General features: G+C 41.8%; 1 protein-coding gene across 5 annotated transcripts in view; it reads right to left on the bottom strand.

Annotated features, from left to right (window-relative positions):
* The window catches only part of arhgef9a (Cdc42 guanine nucleotide exchange factor (GEF) 9a), an 85082-nt gene that overhangs the window by 32894 nt on the left and 39638 nt on the right, over nucleotides 1–12550 (bottom strand). For 4 of the 5 annotated variants that reach the window (XM_079556177.1, XM_079556180.1, XM_079556178.1 and 1 more), the window contains 2 exons: nucleotides 7471–7650; nucleotides 3437–3526 (listed from right to left, as the gene is read on the bottom strand). In XM_079556177.1, the coding sequence (XP_079412303.1) occupies nucleotides 3437–3526; nucleotides 7471–7650 (270 nt within the window). The remainder of the gene's footprint in view (nucleotides 1–3436; nucleotides 3527–7470; nucleotides 7651–12550) is intronic. The other variant, XM_079556176.1, reaches the window with a different exon arrangement.

Raw genomic sequence — 12550 nt, 5'->3', positions numbered from 1 at the left:
CGGGTTGCCTATTACATAGAATTGTATGACCCAGACCAAAATGCCTCATTGATGACTCGCCTCGTCGTCCCCGCTACTATATCCACAAGATCAACACTTGATTCAGGCACATATTTGTTTCACTGTAGTGGTTTGCAAAAATAGCAATCAAGTCTTCACACTTTGTTTTAATGTCCATTTATTTTTATTTTCAAATAAAACATCATTATGTAATGTGACCAAAGTAATAACTTCTTACACTTGTATTGTGCCGCACAGAAATGGGCTAGAGACTTACTTTTTTTTGACATACTCAGGGATTTGTGCTCTACAAGTCGGGGGCCGGATTAATTCATCTCGCGGGCCGGATTTGGCCCACGGGCCGTAGTTTGAGGACCCCTGTTTTAATGGATTTAGTGATTTGGAGTGAGATCGAGAGTTTGGTATGTTCCTTCTGCTATAGTTATCAGAACTGTTTATGTGACGTTAAAGCGGCTAGATGCAATTTAGCCATTTTATACTCACTACTGCCAGCTCAGGTCATACGTGTAACTGCACCGTCTATATTAAGCTCGTGCATGACGGCACTTCTGACCCGAATTAACACCTTTTTGAGTGACAGTGCAGGATTTTAGAGGCAGTTGTGGTGAACAGGTCTGGGCTCATTCTACACCTTAGGACATTGTTGGAACATGTAGGGGGAGGAAAATACATAATTTTAACATTTTTAAACTCCGTATAGTCCCTTTAAGGTACCAGACACCTATTTAGTTTGTTGTTTATGCTTCATGTAGCTAATCATTAATGTGCTACGTTAGCGAACCGTACGCCTATTCAGCCTGTTGTTTTGTTCTTCATTAGGCATTGTCCGGAAAATAAGGTACAGCTCATATTTGTTTCAATAAGCCTCTGCAGTATCAGAAGATCCAGTGTTGCATTAAGATCTTGTATTGATGATGGGAGAGTGTGACCACTGTGCAAAGCTTTCTCCATCACATCCCAAAGATTATCAAATGGGGTCAAGATCAGGACTCCGCGAAGGCCTGAACCACACTTTCACACTGTGAGCCTGATGAATCCTGGCGCTGTCAACTTGGAATATGCCCGTGGCAGTTAGTTAAATCCAGCTGACGACTCTTTTTGTGGTCAGGCATTTTGTTGGACCGCCTTTAGGTTCGATAATGGCATAAACTGTCTTTTATAAACTTATGCAATTGTCACAAGATCTATTCCCATCCAGCGTTGCATTGATTTTTCACGAAGAGCTTGTATTGACGGTGGGAGTGTCAAACCACTGCACAAAGCCTTTGCAATGTGACACTTTTATAGGATATATAAATGGTACGTACATGTGTTCTGTTCTGTTCTAAAGAAAATCAAATGTGCAAATAAATAAAACTCACCCTTAACTAGCTGTCTAACAATAATAATAAACGAAGCATACAAATCTGCAGGCCCAGCTTCGGCGATCAGACCCTGTCTCGCATCTGTAGTACTCCATAGTTTACATGCCGTATATTTGATTTAAGACCTTATTAATCCTAGTTGTCGGTGCAATCCAACCTCACAGGCTTTATTTAGTGCTGGTCTCTTGGATGTGGAGCGAGACTCGTGGTCCAGCATGTCGCCAAGGTTATCCACACGCTGCCAACCACTCCACAGTCAACAAAGCCTCTTTCAGTCTCTGCCCAGGGGGATACGGTGTCCAGCTCTGGCAGGCAGTCACTCACGATTAAACATAAATAAACAAATCTCCTGCTCAGTTAATCATGCTCACAATCCCAAGATTTCCTCAGTCTTACTTTAGCACACACACACGCACATCGACACATAGAAGCCGCACATACAGGGGCTGCACCAGATCTGAATTTGTCATTATTCATCTGGGCTTTATCTCGAAAGCAAACTACTGCTTAAACTGCTTTTGATACAATTATTAGTTCTACAGCTGCTAGGGATATATACATCGCTATAACCATATACCAAAATCTTTAAAACACTGACATAGACCTGTTTAGACATGAGTTCATCAAGACATAAGGCCCGATCTTGCATTTCTGCATCGTGGAGTTTTAATACAGCGGGACCATCGACATATGCAGGAGATGGACAGTGTTTAACTCACGGTGGAAGAAATAGTTTGTAGGCTGCACACGACGTTAATGCAGAGAAAAGGAGAACGAAGAGGGAGCGGCAAATTGCAAGTGCTCATTGTGGTCAGCGTTGTTTGTTGCCTACCTCAGCCTTTTATTCCTCTAAGCGACGCCATCAGGCCACTGGCAAAAAGCACTGGCGCACCGTTGCTTCGCTGTTGCTGTGCCAGACGGAAGATCGGGCCCGTAGTCGCGGTATTGCAAACCAATTAGCCAGGCCAGCCAGACTACACTCTATTCCAATTCTACACAAAGACGTCTCCGTAAGTTCTGAATGGTGCGACTGACAGGCAGAATAACCAATCAGAGAGACTCATAGTCCATCCAACGTGGCAGCTTAGTGCGAAAACACTAAACATAACAAGAAATATCACACTGAAAATTGTCATCTTCTGCCCAATCCACATGCTTTTTTTTGTGCTTTTTTTTCCTCTTCATAACAAGTGAGAGACGCTATAAAGTTTGTTCTGAATGATACATTATGCATCTTTGATTAAAGTGATAAAAAAACTGAGGGGGGAATAATTGGCAGCGAGCAAAGTCACAGACGCTCGCTTGTATTTGGACAGAAAGCTTGAGTGGCTGGCTAGGTTACCTACTACTACTACTACTACTACTACTACTACTACTACTACTACTACTACTACTTACTGACTTATGTGGCTCGAATAAAATGCATAATGAAACGTATGGTGCTTTTGCGTACAGTATTTTTCAGATTTCGTGCAGCCCTTACTCATGCACACGCCACGGATCACAAACATAGCACGTCCCTCCGCTGGCTCGTTTAACAGGAAGAGAGAGCAAGGAGAGAGAAACAGACAGAGAGTGTGTGTGTGTGTGTGTGTGTGCGTGTGTGTGTGTGTGTGTGTGTGAGGGAGAGGTTTCCGTGCCCAGAAGCCAACACCTGATGACACACAGTTTGCCAAGAGGACATCAAAGGACCGGCGGGTACGATGCCAAACACAAGATGGAAATGCAGCGCCACAGACAAGCAGAGCAACGGGTGGTGGCACGGAGCGCGGCACTAAGACCACCAACGTGAGTCAACAGTAAAATATGTCGGCGTCTCAATTAGAATAGAAATTTACATAAAAGCGATCAGTACAATTTGGGTGTAGCAAGCTTTACTTTTGACTCATATGTGTATTTTCTAATTACCGCTTTGGTTGATGGTGTTACAGTACGTGGATGTTTTGTAATGGCGCGGTTACAAACGTTAGCCGGAGGTGGGAGGGTGGGTGGTTTGGGGGGCGGTCAGGCTGGATGGTTTGGTGGATGAGATTTGGTAAATAAAAACGCACCTTTGACGTGGTGTTTTGGAACCGTGGAGTTGCTATAGGGTTGATATAGAAAACCTGTTTTGTTTGGGGCTGTTGAGGGTGGGGATCCACCTTTAGAGAAAACAAAACAAAAGACAGACAGAAAGACAAGCGTTTCGGGTGGGCAGTCGGGTCAAGCCTGTCTGCTCTGGCCCCCCGTCCCGTCAGGAGTGGACATGGAGAGAGGAGGTGAGGGATGACCATGAAAGGGGGGCGATGAAAGGAGATCTTCACTTCCAATAATGGTGCGGTCACTTTTAGTGCAAATACAAAACCTTCATTTGGTTTAAGAGTTAGGGCAATTACACAGGAGCAGTTTAGAGTAAGTCCGGTCAGCACGGCACACTCATCTACAGAATTAAATACAATACCAATTTGGAACCATATTTATTTGGCGGAATGGTGGCTGAGAGGCTAGAGTTCTTGTCTTATGTCAGGAAGGTCCCGGGTTTGATTCCTGGACCTGGTGGGGAGTTTGCCTGTGGGTTTCCCCCAATCAACTACAATAAATACAAGTCAAGTCAAGTGGTTAAGTTTATCTCACGGATTTACAACAATGAAACTGGATTCACGTGTTTTGCCCTCTATCCTCATGGCAAATTTTTTGTGACAATCACGCCGACCAGATGGAGCCGCGTGGGGATCGTTTAACTATCTTCGGATGACATCACTGGACCCTGGACATGGTCTGGATCCAAACCAAGTCCGCCATGTATCCGGTGGGTGCATGATCGTCACGTGAAACTGCCATGAGGATGCTCTCCAAACAGGGAGAGAAATGTTGACATCTGTCCACCCACAATATAGAGCTCCAAAACATGTGCATTAAGCCAATGCCACAGCTGGTACTGTTGACCAATATCCTAGAGAGGAGTCTACTCACGACAGGCGGCCCTGAGGCACTGGTCGACGGATGGGTCAAAGGCAGAGGACAGATTTGAACAGAAGGACCACAAAGTCAAAGCGTCTGCACCTTTGGGGTCAAACTGACAAAGAGGTGGCTTTCATTCTGTCTTTGCGCTTTGTAACTACAGCAAAAAATGCAACCACATTTAACACTTTCACACCAGTGCCAGCTCTGCGCTGAACAACTCTTTTGGAACATCAAGAATACAATAATATGGATTTAATTTCCTGTATGTTAATTGGACTGCCAGATGTCACTTCTCGCACTTTGTAATTACAAAGTTTATACCAGAAGCAAATCTGTTTCTCTGGTTGTGTCAGCAGCACTGTATGATAAAGTATTGCCTTCCATCAGTTAGTTAGCAAGAACTCGCTAAGGTCGATCCAAATCTGCAAAAGACTGCACAATAAGAGAATCATTGCAATATTCCATAACTGTCTTCAATATAGTGACTATATTATTACAACAAAACAAAACAAAGAACAAAAGCCATATTTTTTTCAGCAAATTGGGTCAAAACCATGAAAAAAAAAGAAATAATTAAAGGGATATTTCAGGATTTTTGACATAAGGCCTAATTTCCGAGTTATCCAGAGTGTTGCTAATTTCTGGAGATTTTTTTTTTGTTATTCATGCAGTTTCATGCAATTTATAATGAAGAGTTACGTGGTGCTAGGCTAGTGCATTTCTACGGTATCAGCTAGCCTGTATTAACAACAGTCTAACCCACTCCACAGTGCAACTGAGGCAAATCACTTATAACGCCAGACTAACCATATAAATGTCTGTGTCGATAGAATCATTTTAAAGGGACTATACAGAGTTTAATTATGTTAAAATTAAGTATTTTCCTCCCCCTACATGCTTCAACAGTGTCCTAAGGTGTAGAATGAGCCCAGACATATTTATCACAACTGCCTCTAAAATCCTGCACTGTCACTCAAAAAGGTGTTAATTCGGGCCCGAATTGCTGTCATGTACGAGCTTAATATAGAAGGTGCAGTTACACGTATGACCTGAGGTGGCAGTAGTGAGTATAACATGGCCAACTTACATCTAGCCCCTTTAACTCCCCTTTAACTAGGACTCCCCTGAAAAAGAGATTCTAATTCTCAGTGGGACTATCCTGGTTAAATAAAGGTCAATAAATAAAAAATGAATTTAACCATTTTGCATTTAAAATAACTAATATTTGAGCAGCATTAGCTTCAAGGTTGTATAAGCTACGCAGCGGCGGAGTGATCTGCTAGAAAATAGTCCCTCAAAATGCGATCATTCATGTGATGCAAGGTCAGTTATATTCCAAAAATTAATCTATCGACACAGACATTTATGTCAGTAGTCTGGTAGTCTATAAGTGATTTGCCTCAGGTGCTCTGTAGAGCGGGTCAGACTGTTTTTAATGCAGGCTAGCTGATACCATAGAAATGCGCTAGCCTTGCGCCACGAAACTCTTCAAATATAAGAACTGCATGAATTACAAAAAAAATATCTCCAGAAATCAACAACACTCGGAAATGACTAGGAACTAGGAAATGAGGCCCTATGTCAAAAATCCTGATATATCCCTTTAAGTAGTGTTAGCATACAATTTTGGTCATATTTTGTGCAGGTCTACCCAGTCAAAACATACGTTGCTACTGTTGGCACTGCCCTCAGACACTGATTGAACAAAAGCCTCTTCGCAGATTATCCACGCCAGACCGTGCCGTACTGACCCGACCCGCACCACTCGAGCACTCGTGTGGTTATTGTTTAGTGCAGCCAACAAAAGGTGAGATTATGTAAATTGAAGTGCGTTTCAAGGTTAGCAGCTCAAGGTGACGCCAAAGTAAAAAGGGACATCAGCATCTTTTGTTTTGTTGCCCCTGAACAGAGATAAGGCACTTAGCTGGCGCTTTTCACCTCTCCCGGGTTTTCTCTGTTATTAAACCAGGCATTATTCGCTGAGGATAACTTTGTGTTGTGTTAATCGGGTTTGTTTAGGGCACGTGGAATCGGCATGTGACTTTGTGCGTGTGGGTTGCAAAAAATTAGAATAATGTGGAAGATTATTTAGATGTTAAGTGAAGCCTCAAAAGTCCAGGGTATTTTAATTCTTGAGCTCACGATTAAATTCTCAAGATCTTTTTAAGTCAAAGATAAAGAAAAGTATTCAACGTGCATGTTATTATTGTCATGTTGTTATTTGGGTAAAAGTAGCTAAAGCCACAGCAGGACATGTTTTTAAAAAGTTGGCTGTTTCCAGAGAGCCCTGTCAAAAGCATCCTTCAGAAAAAGCTGACTGGAAAAAAATGACTGTGGCAGAGAGAAGTGAGAGTGATAAACAATTAGATTCGCAGTGACACTGAGGGACTGAGCGGGGAGGTACATATACCAATGTATAACTGTGGCACTATGGCAGCATGATGGAAAATGGCAATATTATAACAACATTCTTGACTATTGCGATAACAATATATTGTGATATTTCATTTAACATTATTTCAATAATCATTACAGTGCATTTGAGTAAGATTCTGTGACAAAACAAGGAACTAAATAAGTGAAATCTGGACCAAATGCATTTTTAGGGGCATGTTAGCAGATAACTTAAATCTCAGTCAGATGGAAGACACAGTCATTTTGTGATATATTGTTTGTAACCTGATAACGATAATTTTATAAAACAATATGATGCAGCCCTATATAACACCATATACTACCTCCAGCAAAATGTTTTAGCCCCTGACACAAGTGGATAGACACTGTCCAGCCTATTAGGTCCATTTTATGGCCAATGAGTTTAAGTGGTCATTAAAATTATATGCTTTGAATGGACTGCCATAGATATTAAATGTCTAAATAATTTAGATTATAACAATTAGAAGCATTAGGTTGTTTTTCACTCTGCCACATGACCAAGTGTAAAAAGGCCTTTTATCAAATGTAATGCTTTTTAATGACACTTAAGCACAATTCATTACATCAGTTTTAATGCATGCACTTTCACATAATTCTAATTCTTTGCATGTGTATCATGTGTGACCAGTGTGGGGTATACAGTGTAATGTAATGGCGACGGTGTCTTTATGCTTTCATCCCCCCCACGGCCACGCGGCCCACTCACCCGTACAAAACTCGCGGGGAACCAGCCCTCCTCCTCGTCGATCTGGCCCCACCACCAGTCCTTGTTGGAGGCGTCCAGCACCTTGATGACGTCCCCCGCCTTAAACGCCAACTCGCGGTCGGCCATGGTCACGTGGTCCCATACTGCCTCCGCGTTCACGATGGACCCGCCGCTGATCAACTAGACACAAAGACACGGGGGAAACTTATGTAACACCCTTATTGTCTCCAGCGTGAATCAAATTAGTCAGAACAAAGCTGGTTTAGCCTCTATGGTAAACCCACTCGCATTACTCAATAGTTGCGCTGCCCACCATTAAACAATGGCACAATGGCTGCTTCAAAATGACAAAAAACAAGAGACAAAAGACCATCTAAACAGTGATATTTTGATTGAACGTTCTCTTGGCATGTTTCCAAAACGAAGCAGCAACAGCACAAGGTGGATCTCATTGCACATTGTGGTTGTGACTTTCTTCCCCCACCTGGCCTCGGTAAATTACTTCAGAATTGTGTCGTAAGTCTGTGCAGTTTAGAAAAAGAATCTGATTGTAGATTTGTGTTGTGATTAAAATAGCATAATAGTGTTATTCAGGAATGAGGTCACACAGTTGCAAGTTTTTAACATGCCCAGAGAATTCACATTTGAGAGAAGTTTAAACTAAAACAAGAACCACATGCATTTCCAAACATCATCTAGATCTACACAAGGTTAGCGGGTTTTATACATAGTAAGACACCACAGTGATAGAGACTGCATTGTTTTTTTTACTAATGGACATACTGTATAACTTGTAATTTCAGACTTTTATTGCATACAAACTGCACTGTTGATTTGATTGTTATTGCTATTATCCCTGCAGCCCTACTGTGTAGTCGACATTGGCTGGTATTATAGTATCTTGTACCAAATTGTCAAGGGGTACAGTAAGGCTGAATGCAAATACGACACACGATTGTTGGCATAAATAAATGAGGAACATACTGTTTACACTGCGCTTTGCAGCACAGGGCCAAACCATGTTGTTGCACGAGCTACATCAGTGCAATGCAAGAATTACATATACAGATGATTGGCTCTGGGGAAAACATACACTGTATGATGCACTTTGCTGAACCACACAGTTGGGAACATGCCTGAGGGTTGTTAAAGTCCTTAATTCTTTAAAGTGGACATATAGTGCATAATCGAGACTTGGAATGCTTTATTTAGAGCAGTGGTTCTCAACTGGTGGGTCACAGAACTGTTTTCAGTGTGTCACGAATGTTTCCCAGAAAACAATTCCTCTAATATTAAAGCTGGGGTACTTGACTTTTTGTTAGTGAAAAGAAAACATGTATTTTTTCCACCTCAGAATAAGTTGTAAACACAGCAAAAACAGACCTTGTTAAATTGTCTTCACCCAATTATTTACTGAGCGATAGAAGATAGAAGTAGAATCTAAATGAGTGGTATTTTTATTAGGGGTGGTCCCCCCTTCTTCCATTTTCACCCGCTCAAAGCTGTACACGGGCTTGAAACGTGCATATAAACAATTTGCTTGAACAATTTGGACATGCAGGAGGGACTGTGAGAGCTAGAAACGAGTTTGGGCTAAATAAAAAAAATAAAGTTTGTGCAGGAAATATCAGGTACTCCAGCTTTAATGCACAGACAAAGTATCACTACATGAGTCTGTCAAAATGTCTGTTAAAATAATTTCAGCTTCTTTGGCTAACATAATGCTTATTCAGTGCTTATTGGGGAAAAGACAATATTTTATATTATATGTTACAAGCGTAAGTCGTATTTGGGGCGCGGCTTGTCACCTCAGGGTGATTGCGGGTCCCGACGCCATACCAGTTGAGAACCACTGATTGAGGGTACCCCTGCGTTGATGTTTTTTGTTTTAAAATTTTTAACATGTCTCATTTAAAAGGAATGTCTTCTCTGTCCCAATTCAGAGAACCCGGCGCTATAATGAGGATCCTAAAAGCTTATTGCGTTATTAAACTATGAGTGTTTTAAAGCCTTTTACTTCAGACAATGTAATTAGTCAAACGCGATTTGAATACAATGCGGTTTACAGTCTCCATTGTAAACCCACTCATCTTACTCAATAGTTGCACTGCCCACCATTGAAGCAAGACGTCTTAAGAAGAGCAAAACGACAACTGTAACACGTTTATTAACACAGAGCACAGCACCACAACACAATAAGTGACAACACAAAAAGGCAGAGAGGCAACAGTGGAGAAACAACAGAGCGTTTGACGAGCAGGAGCTGTAATTGGGCCATTATGACATTATTATAATCACATATGTTAATGCAATAGAGATGCAAATCAGCGACACACGCCGGGCTAATCTCTCAAGGCTTCACGGTGTCATCGGAGCCTGTTAGTTGATCTGCAGCAGCTACTTTGACAATATGTAACAGAGTGAGTCATCAAGTCTTTTTCGATCGATTGGACTTTGTGAATTTATAACATTATGCAGCGCCACATAGGTGTGTTTTAATTACAGGCGCTGCAGAGTGATGTATGTGGAGGTATTGAGCGGGCGGCTTCTCCTGACAGGTGATCCGTAATCGTTGCATGTGATGGAGTAACCAACGGGATGCTGTCAAACTTAATGCTGGGTGAGATGCATGTCTACTGTGGCATTATGAAATCTGTCACCTCAAGGAATTCACCCACGGGGTCACTGACTTTCATTAGGAAAATTCATATTAGCTGCTAAGAGCCATCATGTAATTCTTTTATTACACAACGTCTGTGAGATCGGCAGACTGGCCCACAATCGACTCGTAACATTGATTTTCAAGTATGGCTTTTAATAACAAATGATGTCCTCTGCTTCCAAATATGAACCAGTTTCTTCGACATAGCAGCAAACCTGACTGGTCTAGATTGCAATAAAAATAATATAAATACTCCTATCCTCATCCAAAGTATAAAGGTTAAAGAAAAGGTACATATGATAAAGATTATCTGCAAACAAAACAATGCACTATGAGCACACACACTATCAGGTCTAGGGGAAAACAATACAATAGATGATAATTGCATTCTTTTTTTGGACTGTATGAGCAAAAGTGTTGTCTCTTAAGGCTGTGTTCAATATATCGTATCAGCAATATACTGTCATGGAGCACTTGACAATGCACATATTGTATGCAGGCACCTGTATTGTGATATACAACAAATCATTTTAAAAATTAATATGCTTGTTTTATAGGCTTAATTCAGAACAGATCATGACTGAGATCATAAATGCTACAAAGGACAAAAAGGTATAAATATAAAAATGCTATAAAGGACAAAACTTGCTGAGCATATTCAGCATAATAAAAACCTCCATTTAGCGCACCTAGCAGATAAATGGTTTTCCTAAGATGCATCACATATGTTTTCTAATATGGACACCGTATTGGTTGCCTGAAAAAATCCAATATCAGCATCAACTCTTTTGAGAACAGAACATACATAAGCAAACAGGAAGTGGAGTAAACCAATCAGCAAAGACGTGTGTTGTTGCAGGGTTATTAGTGGTTATGCGTTAACATTTGAACAGGCTTGTGAATCACAAAATCGACTACTGCCAGTGTGTTTTTGGTCATTACCGCCAAGTGACACGGCTAACCTGACTGCAAATCCCTGTATTGGGATACATATCGTCAAGTTGTTGGCAATACCCAGCCCTTCTTCTTGTGCAATAGATACTGTGTCAGCTGACAAAAATGATTTATTCAGCATCCCTATCCACTACCAAATCATTGCAAATGACCGAAATAAAGACAAACACTGTATGTGATTCACCAAAATCAAGTAGTTTCATATCTCTGTTTGTTTGTGTATAAATCAGGGCAGCATCCTTTTAAGATCCAGGAAACAAGATGCCCGGGCCGTAAAAATAAATCGCCAAAGGACAGATTTGCCCCCAGGACGTGAGTCTGACATGTCTCCTCTAAAGGTTGTTCTCATTAAAGAACAACGGCTCCCAAAATACACCAAGTCGCTGTTATCCATCAGGCTGCGAGTCTCCACTATTGACGTATAGCAAACAGGCTCCATCTGTACCCGCTATCGCTCTTACACTACTGCTTTACCTCCTCCTGTGTACAGTGTCTATCCGTGGCCGCAGTCCAGTGATGCGATCCCATTGTTCTCTCCAAAGCCGTGTTCAGCATTCCCCAGGTCCGGAGCTAACCATGCATCCACTCCCCGCAGGCCGTGGGCACAAACGCCACCCCTAATCAAGTCTGACAGGAGCTGCTTAGGCTCTAGGTAAAGACTTATCAAAAGCCCGGGGACTGCACTGCCGCATAGACGGAGGTAGAATACGTTATAGACTGCTGCTAAGACAGGGGTGTATGATCCAGCATCACAGGGGGGGCAAGTGTTGTGCCAGTGCAAAGCCTGGGTGTACGGGAAGGGTGTCAAAAATATGCTGAATCATTTATTACGCTAGTCGTTCCGCAGTAATTGGCAGATGATTCGTTTATCAAAGCAAGCAAAAGTGAGTATGAAAGATAACGTGTCAATCCGCGCTCAAAGCTGCTTTCAAACGCATTATTCTCTCCACACTCGGTGGGGGTGAGCCAAGTTCTGTAGCCACAGCTGACTTGTGGCTGACGGACTGAAATGTAAAAGGCCAAGTTCTGCCCCAAAGGCCTCTCTGACCCTCACCTATCGCTCATGCAGAAGCCACATTAATACCTAAGCAGACTGGATGAAGTGTCTTAAACCTTTGGGTCAGAAGGTGCTTCATCTATTAAATGAGCCAATGTCGCCCCATCAAAGAGAAAAGACAAAAGCATTTTCTATTCAAATACAAACAGAAAAGGTTTAGCAGGTCAAATGGCAAGATAATACTGTTGTAGCTTCTTTGCATTGCTCTAATTTTCTAAAAGAGGACAAAAAAGTTTCTTCATCTGATCCGAATAGAATTTATTGTTGATGTCTTGTTGCGACTCTTGTGGGAGCTTTTGCTTGCCATCAAAACTAAAAATCGGAAACATATTCTTAACACCTGGTACTTTTCGTAAGCCAAGTCTTCTTTCCTTTTAATTTTTCACTTTTGGGAGCTCCGCGCGCCC

This window comes from Gobius niger, assembly GCF_951799975.1.
Source record: "Gobius niger genome assembly, chromosome: 5".
Classification (NCBI taxonomy): domain Eukaryota; kingdom Metazoa; phylum Chordata; class Actinopteri; order Gobiiformes; family Gobiidae; genus Gobius; species Gobius niger.
The sequence above is the reverse complement of the archived record's forward strand: the minus strand, read 5'-3'. Positions and strand labels throughout refer to the sequence as shown.